At 41.5% G+C, this 19981-nt stretch overlaps 1 protein-coding gene across 1 annotated transcript in view; it reads right to left on the bottom strand.

Moving 5' to 3' along the window:
- Positions 1-19981, bottom strand: part of LOC106610595 (MAM domain-containing glycosylphosphatidylinositol anchor protein 1) — a 401645-nt gene that overhangs the window by 183307 nt on the left and 198357 nt on the right. The window contains exon 6 of the mRNA XM_014209988.2: positions 4393-4525. Within this exon, the coding sequence (XP_014065463.1) occupies positions 4393-4525 (133 nt within the window). The remainder of the gene's footprint in view (positions 1-4392; positions 4526-19981) is intronic.

The raw sequence follows: 19981 nt of genomic DNA, 5'->3' as shown, positions 1-19981 counted from the left end.
AGCCAATACTTTTAGCTCTGACATTAAACATATTTCAACAATGTAACTAGGCATATTAGCTTACCTTATCTATTGTTGTATCGCTTAGTAGACACTCCGTCTGGTCCTCATGCAGTTGCAGGGGTGAATAATGTTATTCCATGTGGGTGGGGGGCGTCCACATAGAAACAAACGTCAACATATGCGTCAAGCATGAAAGATACGGTAGCTAGAAGTGAAATCTATCTGCTACAACTCCATTCAAATAATGCGTCAATTCCATTCAAAACACAATAAAAAAATGTAACCTGGCCCTTTGCATGCATCAGAGATAATGGATCGTTTGGTTAGAAAACTCATTTGCATGGTCTATTGTATTTACAGTTGGCATCCAATCTGTTATTAAGGAAAATGAAAGTTCACATGATCCAGAAGGCATTTTTGCCAAAAAAAAGGTTATGTACAATTGGCTCTCCTGTGAAGTAGTGACCCGCGACATATGCCTAGTTTCCTGAAACGAGTCACATATGAAAGAAATGTGGATGGAAGATGAAGATGGTGTTTTACCAGTGCACAGACAACTTAATCTGGTAAATCAGCTAGCATTAGCTGTATGAATCAACTGGAAGCGAGTATTAATTAAAAAAAATGTTTTTTTAACAATGCTTAATTCAAATAGTAATGAGAACTATATGCTACTCAGTACATGTAGCCTATGTAATAATGTAGTAGCTTCTGTTTCTGTACTGCGTAGCCTATAGTTCTCATTCCTATTTTGTTACAGTGTCTAGTATACCAGGGCCAGGTCAGGTGACAAACACTCGGTGTAACGTTATTAGGTTTGTCTTTGGTGACATCAATTGCGGAGTGCTCCAGGTAATGCAGTAGCCAAACGCCTTGCAGATGATTAAGGAAGCGCATGAGGACTGTGTACATTTTCTACTGGTCCCACTCCAGCCTTCACGTGGATGCAATTTATACACAGGTATACCTGGCTACCCTACCACTTGTAATTTGATTCTTTCAGAAAGCATTCATATCCCTTGACTTATTCCACATTTTGTGTTACAGCCTGAATTCAAAATTGATTAAATATATTTTGTTTCTCACCTATCTACACACAACACCCCATAATGACAAAGTGAAAACATGTTTTTTGAAATTTTTGCAAATGTATTGAAAATGAAATACAGAAATATCTCATTTACATAAGTATTCACACCCCTGAGTCATTAAATGTTACAATCACCTTTGGCAGTGATTACAGCTGTGAGTCTTTCTTGGATAGTCTGTAAGAGCTTTGCACACCTGGATTGTAGAATATTTGCACATCGTTATTTAAAAAATTCTTCAAGCTCTGTAAGTTGGTTGTTGATCATTGCTAAACAGCCATTTTTAAGTCTTGCCATTGATTTTCAAGACGATTTAAGGCAAAATTGTAACCAGGCCACTCAGGAACATTCAATGTCGTCTTGGTAAGCAGCTCCAGTGTATATTTGGCCTTGTGTTTTTGGTTATTGTCCTGCTGAAAGGTGAATTATCACCCTGCATCTGTTGGAAAGCAGACTGAACTGGGTTTTCCTCTACGATTGTGCTTGTGCTTAGCTCTATTCTGTTTCTTTTTATCCTAGAAAACTCCGTAGTCCTTGCCGATGACAAGCATATCCAAAAACTGATGCAGCCACCTCCAAGCTTCAAAATATAAAGAGTGGTACTCAGTGATGTGTTGTGTTGGATTTGCCCCAAACATAATGCTTTGCATTCAGGACATGAAGTTTTACTTTAGTACCTTACTGCAAACAGGATGCATGTTTTGGAATATTGTTATTCTGCACAGGCCTCCTTCTTTTCAATCTGTCATTTAGGTTAGTATTGTGGAGTAACTACAGTGGGGGAAAAAAGTATTTGATCCCCTGCTGATTTTGTATGTTTGCCCACTGACAAAGAAATGATCAGTCTATAATTTTAATGTTAGGTTTATTTGAACAGTGAGAGACAGAATAACAACAAAAATATCGAGAAAAACGCATGTAAAAAATGTTATAAATTGATTTGCATTTTAATGAGGGAAATAAGTATTTGACCCCCTCTCAATCAGAAAGATTTCTGGCTCCCAGGTGTCTTTTATACAGGTAATGAGCTGAGATTAGGAGCACACTCTTAAAGGGAGTGCTCCTAACCGCAGCTTGTTACCTGTATAAAAGACACCTGTCCACAGAAGCAATCAATCAATCAGATTCCAAACTCTCCACCATGGCCAAGACCAAAGAGCTCTCCAAGGATGTCAGGGACAAGATTGTAGACCTACACAAGGCTGGAATGGGCTACAAGACCATCGCCAAGCAGCTTGGTGAGAAGGTGACAACATTCGGTGCGATTATTCACAAATGGAAGAAACACAAAAGAACTGTCAATATCCCTCGGCCTGGGGCTCCATGCAAGATCTCACCTCGTGGAGTTGCAATGATCATGAGAACGGTGAGGAATCAGCCCAGAACTACACGGGAGGATCTTGTCAATGATCTCAAGGCAGCTGGGACCATAGTCACCAAGAAAACAATTGGTAACACACTACGCCGCGAAGGACTGAAATCCTGCAGCGCCCGCAAGGTCCCCCTTCTCAAGAATACATATACATGCCCATCTGAAGTTTGCCAATGAACATCTGAATGATTCAGAGGACAACTGGTGAAAGTGTTGTGGTCAGATGAGACCAAAATGGAGCCTGGTCTAGACGTTTCCTGGTCTAATGTTAACTTCGTTACCAAGGCTTTTTATGCACTCTGGCCAAAAAAGTGATGGCTCTGTCCATCTGACATGCTTTCCGACCTCACTCGTGGCATGCCTACTTATTTATGCACAGTTTATATTAGATAGATTATCTTATACCTCCAAAAATCAAATTCCTATCTTAACAAAAATACTTGCATTATTGTTCATATTATATGCACAACATATTGGATGGATACTTGACAGATAAATGGGATATACTTTCCAAGTTACAGTATTTCATCCATATAGTTTTTAATGACATCACAAAATGAAAACCAATTATTACATTTGTTTTCCAAAGTTCCCCACTGATCATTCCCCATGTTCTTCTCTTATAAATATTGTTCCGGTATTCACTTTTTGGACGTCAGAGTTTTAGGCAGGCAAAAGACTCTGGAGACAAAGGACATTCCTTTAGCCAGTACTGGAGGGTAAAGAGAGAGTTCTCTTTTGCTTAATTTATAACCGAATGTGAGCTGTCAAACCGAATGTGAGCTGTCTTAATTTCCATCTACAGATATTCAATAAACTATTTGTAGACTGTCAGCAGCATTTCCATAGCATGTCTTTAGCCTTTCAGGAGCACCACAACAGTATACAGACACTTCTTGTTGAAAGTCAGCAGACATACAGTTGACATGTTACTAATTGTCTGTAGATAGTATGTAGAGCATCTACAGATGGACCATCCAAATAAAGTGTTACCAAAAATATATGCGCTGCATTAAAACAGCCAAATAGGTCAACTCTTTGAAGGGGGGGGTGCTGGATGACATTTGAAATGAGGCGAGAATCTGAGAAAGGGAATAAAAAAGAAGATTGGGCTCAGATAGGATTCTGGCTTTCGTTTGTTGAGCTAGTGGCCTTTGGAGGCAGGCTGCAGTGGAACTGACAGCGTTGTCGACAGTAACAGCGTTGCCGGTGGTAACATGGCATTGCCGTGGAGACGGGTCAGAGTGAAGGGAGATAACAGAGTCCTCTGACAGGTCAATTTGAAGTGAATGCCTGAGATGTGTCACCCAGCGAGGGAATAACAAGACAGATAGACAGTGTAACACACGGAGGATAGGAGCAAGGGAGTGAGAGATGTACGTCAATGGAGGGAAAGAAAATAAAGAGAGTGAGGGAATGCTAGAGACAGAAGGAAAGAGGAGATGGAGTGATTTAAAAGGAAGGGGGAGAGATGAAGTGCGAGGCTGAAAGAGAGAGTGATGGAGGGAAATGGAGAGGGGGAGTGAGAGATGAGAAATGGAGGAGGAGGAAAGTGGGAATGAGGGAGGACGAGATGGAGTGTCTGTGTATGAAAGACGGGAGGGGGGAGGAGAGTGAGGTGGAGTGAGATTTAGCGAGACAAGGGATGAGCAAGTGAGGGATGGATTCACACAGAGAAAAGGGGAGATTTAAGTAGAGAGAGGTGTGGTATGGGGTGGTCTAGTGGTTGAATAAATTGTTTGGGATTTTGGCAATGAAGCCCTTAATCTACATCCCCAGAGTCAGATGAACTCGACTGCTTTGTCTTCTACTCACTTCAGGCCTTCACTTCACGCCTTCTACACCGTCTTGTCTCTTCATTAAAAACACACACCAAAAAAATGAAAGAGGGGTGTAGAAAAGTGGTAGCGAGGAAAATGCTTCACTTACTGGTGCCGTTGGTGAGGAGAAAGGTGACAGAGCTATCAGGGATTTCACACACGTTGCGAACGGACACCTGGCACGTGTAGTTGGCAAAGTCCTTCAGCCTCAGGTTCTTCAGCTTCAGCACCTTGGTCTCCCCCTGTGTGACATAAAACATTGACTGGTTACACAGATATAACAGTAACAGACCCTGACTGACCGCATGTGAGTATTCTTCACAAACACACATGCATATGTGCACAAACACAGTACAGTTACACAATCTCTTACACACACCATAAATACCCTTTTACACATGTTGGTACATTCATTAATGCACTGTCATTTGAACACGGTGTATACACTCGCACACACACACAAACACGCACTCCTACACATGCAAATCTACAAAATAAATATAAATGTAATCTCTCTCAGACACAGCACACAGACTCTCAGAAAAAAAGGTTAGATTTGTTCTTAAGGGGGTACAAACGCTTGTCACTGTAGTGATACCCTGTAAGGTACTGCACGTCCTTTGTACCTTTCAGTTTCATGTTTTATTAGTAGTATGTACTGGATACATAGGGTTGACACCGTCCAACAAACTGCTTACTTGCGGGTTCATTCTCAACAATGCAACAACGATAAGAAATAATAAACGATAAGAATACGAACAAAAAGTAAATGGCTCAATTTATAGTCCAGTATTTACAGGATGCAGGATGCCTACCAAAAGGCATCCTGCGGGGATGGGGGCTAGGATCAATTTTTTTAAAATAATATATATATATATATATATATACACACACTACTGGTCAAAATGTTTTGAACACCTACTCATTCAAGGGTTTTTCTTTATTTTTTACTATTTTCTATATTGTAGAATAAGAGTGAAAACATCAAAACTATGAAATAACACATAAGGAATCATGTAGTAACCAAAAAAGTGTTAAACAAATCATAATATATTTTATATTTGAGATTCTTCAAATTACCACCATTTGCCTTGATGACAGCTTTGCACACTCCTGGCATTCTCTCAACCAGCTTCACCTGGAATGCTTTTCCAATACTCTTGAAGGAGTTCCCCACATATGCTGCTTTTCCTTCACTCTAGTGCACATCAAATACCTATTGTGGTTAAATTCCCATTTGCCGAATAAAAAAATACAAGTTAAATGTGTTTCCATTGCATTATCAACTCTACCGATGGTTTTATCACAAAAATATGTGTGTTATATAGCGAGTGTACGCACTCTGGTATTGGCACGTGTGCTCTTACCAACAGTGCTATCTGTGTGCTGTTGACTAGAGCGCACATATAGCCTACATGATGAGATTATTATTATGGACAAAAGAGAGAATTATTTTTCGTTTTTTTGCGGCAGCCAAGCATTCATTATAACGGCAGCCAAGCATTCATTATAATGTCACCAGAATAACACCCTCAATATTCTTTTGGAAAGGAGCGTCAAGCTCATCCATCACCTTGCACTTTCACCACCCTGTGAATTTCAAAATTGATTTCATCTGTAACCTAACAAACTGCATGCTTTCCTGACGAGTTGTAGTGGGAGGACCACACATGTCATCGCGTGACTCCAAGTTTACTTCGATATGATTGGCCGGTGTAGGCTGTCATTGTAAATAAGAATTTGTTCTTAACTGACTTGCCTAGTGATAAGAGAATGATCTAATAAAGGTAAATTAATTAATAATCCCTTGTTAATTAGATGTTATGAAGCATGGATATATATATATATATCCTGTAGCAAGAGTAACTAAAGTGTTAAGTATAAATCTCATGAGATTGACGAGGATAAGCGAGAAATGGAGGTCTGTGTGTTTAAGTAAACATAAAGAACTGTTAAACTGTGGTTGACCTGACCTAGCTTGGACCCTCCAGGTTTCCCTAATCTCAGAGTACTATAAACTGTCAGCTGGGTAAGAATTTACGGTGTTGAGAGTTCTGAGGATGAACAATGAACTCTCCTTAGTGTGTAATGTGTGTGTAAATGATGAGCCTGGTATATAATAGATGTTTTGTGTATGTTGGGCAGAACGTTCTCATGAATAAAGCCGAATGAACCTTTTGCAGAAAGCTGAGTCCTTGCCTAATTATTTAACCCATTGTCTTACAAACCTTGGGAATTAGTCAAGGCTTATTGATTATTGATTATTATTATTATTTTAACAAATTGGTCCTTCGAGCTCGGATCTCAAAATCCACCTCTGTCGGTCCAGGAAGACACCGAAACCGTGCACGGGCGGATGAAATATCTGTAGATCAAAGACCTGGCCCCTTGCTGAGGGTTCTTTACAGGCTGGTGGCAAACTGGTATGCAACAGAGGCAGTGACGAGATTTTACCAACATTGAAATCTCAGCTGCGAATAAAAAGGTCAGTGCGCTTTATTCATTGTTTTGGGGAATAGCACCTGTATGATCACATTAAATGATGAATGAGTGAATACACCTGTATGTCTGCATTACATGATGAAATGAGCAATACATCTGTATGTTGGCATTAAATGATGAAACGATTGATGTGAGAGTGGAAGGCGGGAGCAATTGGAGGATTTTAATGTACTCTGGGTGTTAGACGCTGGAAATATCCGGAAGGAGTTTATAGCTGGTGACCTGTCTTTATAAGTTTGGATAGAGAAAAAAATGTTTTAAAGGCAACCAAGTATTCTGTGCAAATGGAAGATAGGAATCGGGTATAAATTCAAACAGGAGGAGGAGGGGTCCGAAATGACTCCATGGTATCTGCGGCCACTACCAATATAAACTAGCTAAATGTTGAGTACCTTAAACGTAAACATTGGCACAAAACGTAAATTGGATGGCGAAATATAGTAATATAATTATGAGGGAGGAGGTCATAGACATGATTACATTAATATAGGTCCCCTGTTTAAATACGCCTAGGATGGTCAGATCTTCCGGAGGTGCAAAGATAGGTCTGATTATCCATTGAAGGAGGGAAACCTAATATAGCGGTGTGAGATACGTGATATTAATGAGTCAATAATTGCAAGGAACGACAGAAAAATAGTCTGTTAACCTGTTGGGGCTAGGGGGCTGTATTTGCACGGCCGGATAAAAAACATACACGATTTAATCTGGTTACTACTCCTGCCCAGAAACTAGAATATGCATATAATTAGTAGATTTGGATAGGAAACACTCTAAAGGTTCTAAAACTGTTTGAATGGTGTCTGTGAGTATAACAGAACTCATATGGCAGGCCAAAACCTGAGAAGATTCCATACAGGAAGTGCCCTGTCTGACAATTTATTGTCCTTCTGTAGCCTCTCTATCGAATAATACAGCATCTGTGCTGTAATGTGACATTTTCTAAGGCTTTCATTGGCTCTCAGAAGGCGCCAGAAAGTGTAATGAGATGTCTGCAGTCTCTGGGCTAAGTACAGCAGCAGAGTTTGTTACTGGCCTGCCTGGGGACAGTGACACTGGAGATGCGTGTTCATGTGAATTCTCCATTTTGTTCTTTCAGTCTTTGAATGGATACAACATCGCCCGGGTGGAATATTATTGCTATTTTACGAGAAAAATCGCATAAAAATTGATTTTAAACAGCGTTTGACATGCTTCGAAGTACGGTAATGGAATATTTAGATTTTTTTTGTCACGAAACGCGCCGGCGCGTCACCCTTCGGATAACGGAGCTATTTGGATATAACTATGGATTATTCCGAACCAAAACAACATTTGTTGTTGAAGTAGAAGTCCTGGGAGTGCATTCTGACGAAGAACAGCAAAGGTAATCCAATTTTTCTTATAGTAAATCTGAGTTTAGTGAGCCCCAAACTTGGTGGGTGTCAAATTAGCTAGCCGTGATGGCCGGGCTATCTACTCAGAATATTGCAAAATGTGCTTTCACCGAAAAGCTATTTTAAAATCTGACACCGCGATTGCATAAAGGAGTTCTGTATCTATAATTTTTTAAATAATTGTTATGAATTTTGTCAACGTTAATCGTGAGGGTTTCCCGGTCAGAATATTATCACTTTTTTACGAGAAAAATGGCATAAAAATTGATTTTAAACAGCGGTTGACATGCTTCGAAGTACGGTAATGGAATATTTAGAATTTTTTTGTCACGAAACGCGTCGGGCGCGTCACCCTTCATCACCCTTCGGATAGTGTCTTGAACGCACGAACAAAACAGAGGATATTTGAACATAACTATGGATTATTTTGAACCAAACCAACATTTGTTATTGAAGTAGAAGTCCTGGGAGTGCATTCTGACGAAGAACAGCAAAGGTAATCCAATTTTTCTTATAGTAAATCTGAGTTTGGTGAGGGCCAAACTTGGTGGGTGTCAAAATAGCTAGCCCGTGATGGCGAGCTATCTACTCAGAATATTGCAAAATGTGCTTTTGCCGAAAAGCTATTTTAAAATCGGACATAGCGATTGCATAATGGAGTTCTGTATCTATAATTCTTAAAATAATTGTTATGTTTTTTGTGAACGTTTATCTTGAGTAATTTAGTCAATTCACCGGAAGTTTGCGGTGGGATGCTAGTTCTGAACGTCACATGCTAATGTAAAAAGCTGGTTTTGATATAAATATGAACTTGATTGAACAAAACATGCATGTATTGTATAACATAATGTCCTAGGAGTGTCATCTGATGAAGATCATCAAAGGTTAGTGCTGCATTTAGCTGTGGTTTGGGTTTATGTGACATTATATGCTAGCTTGAAAAATGGGTGTCTGATTATTTCTGGCTGGGTACTCTGCTGACAATCTAATGTTTTGCTTTCGTTGTAAAACCTTTTTAAAATCGGACAGTGTGGTTAGATTAACGAGAGTCTTGTCTTTAAGATGGTGTAAAATAGTCATATGTTTGAGAAATTGAAGTTTTTGCATTTCTAAGGTATTTGAATATCGCGCCACGGGATTACACTGGCTGCAAGCGTCCCACCTAGCCCACAGAGGTTAACCTTTATTTAACCAGGTAGGCTAGTTGAGAACAAGTTCTCATTTACAACTCTGACCTGGCCAAGATAAAGCAAAGCAGTTCGCCACATACAACAACAGAGTTACACATGGAATAAACAAACATACAGTCAATAATACTGTAGATAAAAAAGAAGTATATACACAGTGTGTGCAAATAAGGTAAGATAAGGGAGGTAAGGCAATAAAATAGGCCACAGTGGCGAGGTAATTATGATATAGCAATTAACCCCTGTGCGGCCTGGGACGGACATCCAGCGAAAAATCATATCGGCATTAGCATAACAAAATGTAATAATTAAAAAATATATATATATTCAAATTATACCGTTTTATAGATACACCTCTCCTGAATCGAACCACGTTGTCCGATTTCAAAAAGGCTTTACAGCAAAAGCAAAACATTAGATTATGTTAGAGGAGTATATCGTAAAAGTAGCCACATAGCCATTTTCCGACCAACCACATGCATCACAAATAACCAAAAAACAGCTAAATGCAGCACTAACCTTTGACAATCTTCATCAGATGACACACCTAGGACATCATGTTACACAATACATGCATTATTTTGTTCGATAAAGTTCATATTTATATATAAAAACAGCATTTTACATCGGTGCGTAACGCTGACTAACTATTTTCCCTCAAATGCATCCGATGAAACAGAGCTACAATTTACTAAATTACTATTCGAAAACATTTTTAAAATGTAATATTGTCATTCTAAGATTTATAGATGAATATCTCTTGAAAGCACCTGTAATGCCAGATTTAGAAATAACTTTACTGGGTAATCACACATTGCGATAAAAGGGGATGCGATACTCAGAACAATAGGCTAGCAATAGCAATAGGCTAGCCATCTTGGAACAATCGCATATCACATCTAGTCTTGTATACTATTGTCAATAATCCCTTACCTTTGGTTGTCTTCATCAGAAAGCACTTCCAGAATCCCAGGTCCACAACAAATGTATTTTCGTTCGAAAAAATGACTCCTTTATGTTCCAAGAGCTTGTTCTTGTTAGCGCGTCTGAAGGCTGATCCAAATGCTTCGTCGGCCACGGGACAGCCATTTCGAGAAAATGCATTTTCTCCCCATTTAGGTATCGTTCAAACATGTCAAACGTTGTATAACATAAATCTTCAGGGCGTTTTTCAACAAGAGAGCCAATAAGATTCGAGGGGGACGATTGCATTGTGTTTCAAAACGTTTCGAAAGGGGAGGGTAACCAGGGGCGCCGGCGTCATAATGGTGATGGCCCTCTCCGTGTGACCACGTTCCACAGCGTCTCATTCATTCAATTTTAACAGTAGAAGGCTCAAACCAATTTGTGAAGACTGGGGACATATAGTGGAAGCAATAGGAAGCGCTCAATGAACCATAGCTCACGGTGTGATTAATAGGCAACGTGATGAAGTTGAGTTCGCAATTCAGAATTCCACTTCCTGTTTCCATCTGTCTCGGGGTTTTGACTGCCATATGAGTTCTGTTATACTCACAGACACCATTCAAACAGTTTTAGAAACGTTAGGGTGTTTTCTATCCACAAGTATTAATTATATGCATATCCTAGCTTCTGAGTTTGAGTAGGAGGCCGTTTAAAATGGGCACGAATTTCTTTCAAAAAATCGCTGTAGCGCCCCCTATCCTAGGGGAACGCCAAGAGGTTAAACACTGGAGTGATAGATGTGCAGAAGATGAATGTGCAAGTAGAGATACTGGGGTGCAAAGGAGCAAAATAAATAAATACAGTATGGGGATGAGGTAGTTGGGTGAGCTATTTACAGATGGGCTATGTACAGGTGCAACGATCTGCGAGCTGCTCTGACAGCTGGTGCGTGAAGATAGTGAGGGAGATATGAGTCTCCAGATTCAGCAATTTTTAAGTTCGTTCCAGTCATTGGCAGCAGAGAACTGGAAGGAAAGGCGGCCAAAGGAGGAATTGGCTTTGGGGGTGACCAGTGAAATATACCTGCTGGAGTGTGTGCTGTGGGTGGGTGACGCTATGGTGACCAGTGAACTGAGATAAGGCGGGGTTTTACCTAGCAAAGACTTGTAGATGACCTGGAGCCAGTGGGTTTGGCGACGAGTATGAAGCGAGGGCCAGCCAACGAGAGCATACAGGTCGCAGGGGTGGGTAGTATATCCTGTTAGGGCTAGGGGGCAGTATTTACACCGCCGGATAAAAAACGTACCCGATTTAATCTGGTTACCACTCCTACCCAGTAACTAGAATATGCATATACGTATTACATATGGATAGAAAACACCCTAAAGTTTCTAAAACTGTTTGAATGGTGTCTGTGAGTATAACAGAACTCATTTGGCAGGCAAAAATGTGAGAAGGTTTCATTCAGGAAGTGGCCTGTCTGACAAGGTGTCGTTCTTCTTGTCTCTGTTTATTGAAGAGTGAGGATCTTAGCTGTTCCGTGACACTTCCTACGGCTGCCATAGGGTCTCAGAAGAAGGTAAAAAGCTGAATCGTGGCTTTGCAGGCTCTGGCTGAAAAAAAGTAGCGCGTTTGGGTAGTGGCTGGTTACAGTACTGTGAGACTCAGGCTCGTGCCCGCGTCGACCGAAAGCTTTGTTTACTTTCCTCTGTTTAGCTAAATGGACATTCCCGGTCGGAATATTATCGCTTTTTTACGAGAAAAATTGCATAAAAATGGATTTTAAACAGCGGTTGACATGCTTCGAAGTACGGTAATGGAATATTTAGATTTTTTTTGGTCACGAATTGCGCCATGCGCACGACCCTGATTTACCATTTCAGATAGTGTCTCGGATGCACGAACAAAACGCCGCTATTCGGATATAACGATGGATTATTTTGGACCAAACCAACATTTGATATTGAAGTAGTAGTCCTGGGAGTGCATTCTGACGAAGACAACAAAAGGTAATCAAACTTTTATAATAGTAAATATGATTATGGTGAGTGCTAAACTTGCCGGGTGTCTAAATAGCTAGCCCGTGATGCCTGGGCTATGTACTTAGAATATTGCAAAATGTGCTTTCACCAAAAAGCTATTTTAAAACCGGACATATCGAGTGCATAGAGGAGGTCTGTATCTATAATTCTTAAAATAATTGTTATGCTTTTTGTGAACGTTTATCGTGAGTAATTTAGTAAAATGTTAGCAAATTCCCCGGAAGTTTGCGGGGGGTATGCTAGTTCTGAATGTCACATGCTAATGTAAAAAGCTGTTTTTTTATATAAATATGAACTTGATTGAACAAAACATGCATGTATTGTATAACATAATGTCCTAGGGTTGTCATCTGATGAAGATCATCAAAGGTTAGTGCTGCATTTAGCTGTCTTCTGGGTTTTTGTGACATTATATGCTAGCTTGAAAAATAGTCATATGTTTGAGAAATTGAAGTAATAGGATTTTTAAGGTTTTGAAAATCGCGCCACAGGCTTCAACTGGCTGTTACGTAGGTGGGACGAATTCGTCCCGCCTAGCCCAGAGAGGATATGGGGCTTTGGTGACAAAACAGATGCACTGTAATAGACTGCATCCAATTTGTTCAGTAGAGTGTTGGAGGCTAATTTGTAAATCACATCACCGAAGTTGAGGATTGATAGGATAGTCAGTTTTACAAGGGTATGATTGGCAGTGTTAGTGAAGGATGCTTTGTTGCGAAATAGGAAGCCGATTCTAGATTTAATTTTGGATGGGAGATGCTTAATGTGAGTCTGGAAGGAGAGTTTACCGTCTAACCAGACACCTATGTATTTGTAGATGTCCACATTCTCTAAGTCAGAACCGTCCAGAGTAGTGATGCTGGACGGGCGGGCAGGTGCGGGAAGCGATCGGTTGAAGAGCATGCATTTAGTTTTACTTGCATTTAAGAGCAGTTGGAGGCCATGGAAGGAGAGTTGTATGGCATTGAATCTCATCTGGAGGTTAGTTAGCACAGTGTCCAAAGAGGGGCCAGAGGTATACAGAATGGTGTCGTCATAGGTGGATCAGAGAATCACCAGCAGCAAGAGCGACATCATTGATGTATACAGAGAAGAGAGTCGGCCTGAGAATTGAACCCTGTGGCAATCCCATAGAGACTGTCAGAGGTCCAGACAACAGGCCCTCCGATTTGACACACTAAACTCTATCAGAGAAGTAGTTGGTGAACCAGGCGAGGCTGTCATTTGCTAAACCAAGGCTGTTGAGTCTGCCGACAAGAATACGGTGATTGACAGAGTCGAAAGCCTTGGCTAGGTCGATGAATACGGCTGCACAGTATTGTCTCTTATCGATGGCAGTTATGATATCGTTTAGAACCTTGAGCATGGCTGAGGTGCACCCATGACCAACTCGGAAGCCAGAGTGCATAGCGGAGAAGGTACAGTGGGATTCAAAATGGTCGGTGATCTGTTTGTTAACTTGGCTTTCAAAGACCTTTGAAAGGCAGGGTAGGATAGATATAGAGTAGATCTGTAGCAGTTTGGGTCTAGAGTGTCTCCCTCTTTGAAGAGGGGGATGAGCGCGGCAGCTTTCCAATCTTTGGGGATCTCAGACGATACAAAAGAGAGATTGAACAGGCTAGTAATAGGGGTTGCAACAATTTCAGCTGAGCATTTTAGAAAGAGAGGGTCCAGATTGTCTAGCCCGGCTGATTTGTAGGGGTCCTGATTTTGCAGGTCTTTCAGAACATCAGCTATCTGGATTTGGGTGAAGGAGAAATGGGGAAGGCTTGGGCGTGTTGCTGTGGGTGGTGCAGGGTAGTTGACCGGGGTAGGCAGGTGGAAAGCATGGCCAGCCGTAGAAAAATGCTCATTGAAAATCTCAATTATCGTGGATTTATCGGTTGTGACAGTGTTTCCTAGCCTCAGTGCAGTGGGCAGCTGGGAGGAGGTGCTGTTATTCTCCATGGACTTTGCAGTGTCCCAGAACTTTTTTGAGTTTGTGCTACAGGATGCAAATTTCTGTTTGAAAAAGCTAGCCTTAGCTTCCCTAAATGCTTGTGTATATTGGTTCCTAACTTCACTGAAAAGTTGCATAACACGGGGGCTATTCGATGCTAATGCAGTACGCCACAGGATGTTTTTGTGCTCGTCCTTTGCAGTCAGGTCTGGAGTGAACCAAGGGCTATATCTGTTCCTGGTTCTACATTTTTTGAATAGGACATGCTTATTTAAGATGGTGAGGAAGGCACTTTTAAAGAACAGCCAGGCATCCTCTACTGACGGGATGAGGTCAATATCCTTCCAGGATACCCGGGCCAGGTCGATTAGAAAGGCCTGCTCGCTGAAGTGTATTAGGGAGTGTTTGACAGTGATGAGGGGTGGTTGTTTGACCGCAGTGATGGCTGAGATCTTGGATGAAGACAGCAGAGGTGTATTTGGAGGGCAAGTTGGTTAGGATGATATCTATGAGGGTGCCCGTGTTTACGGGATTTTGGGTTGTACCTGGTAGGTTCATTGATAATTTGTGTGAGATTGAGGTCATCACTCTTAGATTGTAGGATGGCCGGGGTGTTAAGCATGTCCCAGTTTAGGTCACCTAGCAGCACGAGCTCTGAAGATAGATGGGGGGCAATCAATTCACATATGGTGTCCAGGGCACAGCTGGGGGCAGAGGGTGGTATATAGCAAGCGGCAATGGTGAGAGACTTGTTTCTGGAAAGGTGGATTTTTAGAAGTAGAAGCTCGAATTGTTTGGGCACAGACCTGGATAGTATGACAGAACTCTGCAGGCTATCTCTGCAGTAGATTGCCACTCCGCCCCCTTTGATAGTTATATCTTGTCGGAAAATGTTATAGTTAGGGATGGACATTTCAGGGTTTTTGGTGGTCTTCCTAAGGCAGGATTCTGACACGGCTATGACATCGGGGTTGGCAGAGTGTGCTATGGCAGTGAATAAAACAAACTTGGGGAGGAGGCTTCTAATGTTAACATGCATGAAACCAAGGCTTTTACGGTTACAGAAGTCAATAAATGAGAGCGTCTGGGGAATGGGAGTGGAGCATGGCACTGCTGGACCTGGATTAACCTCTACATCACCAGAGGTACAGAGGGGGAGTAGGATAAGGGTGCGGCTAAAGGCTATAAGAACTGGTCGTCTCATACGTTCGGAACAGAGAGTAAAAGGAGTATGTTTCTGGGCGCGATAGAATAGATTCAAGGCATAATGTACAGACAAAGGTATGGTAGGATGTGAATACAATGGTGGTAAACCTAAGCATAGAGTGATGATGAGAGAGATATTGGCTCTAGAAACATCATCTAAACCAGGTGATGTCACCGCATGTGTGGGAGGTGGAACTGAAGGGTTAGCTAAGGCGTATTGAGCAGGGCTATAAGCTCTACAGTGAAATAAGACAAACACTAACCAGAACAGTAATGGACAAGGCATATTGACATTAGGGAGAGGCATGCGTAGCCAAGTGATCATAGGGGTCCAGTGAGTGGTTGGGCTGGCTGGAGACACGGCGATTCAGACAGCTAGCAGGCCGGGGCTAGCAAGCTAGCAGAAGGGTCTTAGAGGTACTTCGCGACGGAAGAAGTCTGTTGTAGCCTCCTCGTGCGGAGCCTCGCTGTGATAGATTAGTAGGGTTCCGTGTAGTAAAGATGCCCAGTCCAATTGGTAAAATAGGTATAGTGGCCAAAGAAAATTGGCCTATGGACCTATTCAGCTAACAGTCCGATATGCTCCAGACAGCTAGCGGGCCACGGCTAGCAGGCTAGCAGATGGGCATTCAGGGGACGTCGCGAGGGAGGGGCCTGTTGCAAAAAGATCCCTCTGGCAGATTACGTCGGTAGTCCAGTCGTGATGGATTAGCAGGGCTTCATGTTGTGAAAGGGGTCCAGGCCAATTGGCAAAATAGGTATTGTAGCACAAGGAGTGGCTGATGGACCTTTTCAGCTAGCCAGGAGATGGGCCTAGCATAGGCTAGCTCCACACTAATTGGTGCTTGCTTCGGGACAGAGACGTTAGCCAGGAGTAGTAACTCAGATTGCAGCTAGCCAGCTGCGATGATCCAGGTGAAAAGGTTCAAAGCTTGCGGTAGGAATCCGGGATTATGGAGAGAAAATAAATCCGGTATGCTCTGGTTTGAATCGCGTTGTGCAAACTGGCGAGAGATTTCCGAGCTAGAGGTTAGCTGATGACCGCTAGCAGTGGTTAGCTGACTACTAGCTAGTTAGCTGGCTAGTTTCTGTTGGGGGATTCTGGTTCGAAAGTAAAGAAAAGTACTTTAGAAAATAGCAGATCCATACCACATTGGGTGAGGCGGGTTGCAGGAGAGTATATTGAAGTAGATGTTTAGGAAAAATATAAAAAAGATATGCGAAGAAAAAAGATATATACACGGGACATGGGACAAGACGAGGACAAAGACATCTGACTGCTACGCCATCTTAGAACAAGCCTATATATAATCATTGATGCAATTTCAATGTTGTGTGAATTGCTTTGTGTATCACCACACTCAGCCCACTCAGCCTGTCTTTTCAAACTTCCTGGTAGTTAGCCAAAATACTTTTCAGGAACAATGCTCAGAATCTTTAGGTGAATATTTTAGCATTGAAATGGAACTCTTCATGACAATACATTACATATATCATAAGACCATAATCAGACAGCCTAGTCTCATCCCAACACAGTGGTCTGAAACTCCTGGTTTGCAGGCCACATCTGGCAAATGACATTATGCTGGCTTGCAATGTAATTCCTATTGGAATCCAGCCAGAGTTAGGATAGGATAACTTTTAATCACCTGCATTTAGAATGAATGTGGATTTATTTTTTATTTTTATGACACTGCCTAAACCATCTATACGGGAACATCTCAGTAATGGGTGCAATAAGTAACTACCAACCGATTAGATTAATTTAGAAAAATGCATGTTATTTATCTCTGTGTAGCACAAGATAACCTTTATTTAAGAATGTGAAATGTCAGAATAATAGTAGAGAGAATGATTTATTTCAGCTTTTATTTCTTTCATCACATTCCCAGTGGGTCAGAAGTTTACATACAGTCAATTAGTATTTGGTAGCATTGCCATTAAACGGATTAACTTGGGTCAAACGTTTTGGGTAGCCTTCCACAAACTTCCCACAATAAGTTTGATGAATTTTGGCCCATTCCTCCTGACAGATCTGGTGTAACTGAGTCAGGTGTGTAGGCCTCCTTGCTCACACACACTTTTTCAGTTCTGCCCACAAATTTTCTATAGGATTGAGGTCAGGGCTTTGTGATGGCCACTCCAATACCTTGACTTTGTTGTCCTTAAGCCATTTTGCCACAACTTTGGAATTATGCTTGTCGTCATTGTCCATTTGGAAGACCCATTTGCAACCAAGCTTTAACTTCCTGACTGATGTCTTGAGATGTTGCTTCAATATATCCACATAATTTTCCTGCTTCATGACGACATCTATTTTGTTAAGTGCACCAGTCCCTCCTGCAGCAAAGCACCCCCACAACATGATGCTGCCACCCCCGTGCTTCACGGTTGGGATGGTGTTCTTCAGCTTGCAAGCGTCCCCCTTTTTCCTCCAAACATAACAATGGTCATTATGGCCAAACTGTTCTATTTTTGTTTCATCAGACCAGAGAACATTTCTCCAAAAAGTATGTTCTTTGTCCCCATGGGAAGTTGCAAACCGTAGTCTGGCTTTTTTATGGTGGTTTTGGAGCAGTGGCTTCTTCCTTGCTGAGCCGTCTTTCAGCTTATGTCGATATAGGACTCATTTTTACTGTGGATACGGATACTTTTGTACCTGTTTTCTCCAGCATCTTCACAAGGTCCTTTGCTTTTGTTCTGGGATTGATTTGCACTTTTCGCACAAAAGTACATTCATCTGGGCCTCCCGGGTGGCGCAGTGGTCTAAGGCACTGCATTGCAGTGCCAGCTGTGCCACCAGAGACTCTGGGTTTGAGCCCAGGCTCTGTCGCAGCCGGCAGCGACGGGGATGCCCATGGGGCTGCGCACAATTGGCCTAGTGTTGTCTGGGTTAGGGAGGGTTTGGCCGGTAGGGATATCCTTGTCTCATCGCGCACTAGCAACTCCTGTGGCGGGCCGGGCGCAGTGCACGCTGATCAGGTCGCTAGGTGTACGGTGTTTCCTCCGACACATTGGTGCGGCTGGCTTGGATGCGCGCTGTGTTAAGAAACAGTGCGGCTTGGTTGGGTTGTGTTTTGGAGGACGCATGGCTCTCGACCTTCGCCTCTCCCGAGTCCGTGCGGGAGTTGTAGCGATGAGACAAGACAGTAACGACTAACAATTGGATACCATGAAATTGGGGAGAAAAGGGGGGTAAAAAAAAGTGTTCATGTCCAGGAGACAGAATGTGTCTCCTTCCTGAGCGGTATGATGGCTGTGTGGTCCCATGGTGTTTATACTTGCATACTATTGTTTGTACAGATGAACGTGGTACCTTCAGGCATTTAGAAATTGCTCCCAAGGATGGTCTTGGCTGGTTTCTTTTGATTTTCCCATGATGTCAAGCAAAGAGGCACTGAGTTTGAAGGTAGGCCTTGAAATTCATCCACAGGTACACCTCCCATTGACTAAAATGATGTCAATTAGCCTATCAGAAGTTTCTAAAGCCATTACATAATTTTCTGGAATTTTCAAGTTGTTTAAAGGCACAGTCAACTTAGTGTATGTAAACTTCTGACCCACTGGAATTGTGATACAGTGAATTATAAGTGAAATAATCTGTCTGTAAACAATTGTTGGAAAAAGGACTTGTGTCATGCACAAAGTAGATGTCCTAACCGACTTGCCAAAACTATAGTTTGTTAATTAACAAGAAATTTGTGGAGTGGTTGAAAAACAAGTTTTAATGACTCCAACCTAAGTGTATGTAGAGAGCTGTCAGTCAAGGCAAGCAAATTAATATAAGCTCCCCACCCACTGAACTTGTCGTTTGAAACTTCCTGGTAGTTATCCATGAGAGAAAAAGTACTTTTTGAAAAAAGTGTGAGCATTTCTATCCCCCCCAAAAAAATATTATGGGGTATATTTTAGTCTCAAAACGCTATTTTACAAGGGAATCAGAATGACTGTTTGGGACCATTAACACCACTCAGCCTGTCTTTTCAAACTTGGGCCTTGATGGACCCCCTTTCAAGCTAACTAACTTTCTGATTGCAACATGCTATATTCTATATTTCATATAAGCTTTCACAAATATAATCATTTGGTTGTGTTTATGAAGGCCTTGGGTAACGTTAGAATGATTTTTATTTTATTTCAAATAACACAATAGCCTTTTCATTTGTTTATGTTACTGTAGGCTATATGTAAAAACAAAAAAAAAACATTAAAGTGTTCAATTAATTTTATTAGTGGAGTGCCTTTGTTAGAACTATGAAACAGAAAGCATACATGTTCGAACATGGTAGCACCTTATTTTTATAATGACAAAATACATTAAAAAAAATACCACAACCACCAAGCACGGTCAAAAGACATGCGGTCAAATTATGAAAACATCAGTAGCCTAAACATCATTATAAGCGCCACTTGGCCTTGATAAATAGTGAAACTCGGCACAAAAGCAATAGTGGCATTATAATATGCTTAAGTGTTGATATGACAGCAGTCAAAAAAATAGTAAATTGTTGTCAGTTCATACCTGTGTGCATCTTCACAC

This window comes from Salmo salar, chromosome ssa09 (genome assembly GCF_905237065.1).
Source record: "Salmo salar chromosome ssa09, Ssal_v3.1, whole genome shotgun sequence".
NCBI lineage: Eukaryota > Metazoa > Chordata > Actinopteri > Salmoniformes > Salmonidae > Salmo > Salmo salar.
The sequence above is the reverse complement of the archived record's forward strand: the minus strand, read 5'-3'. Positions and strand labels throughout refer to the sequence as shown.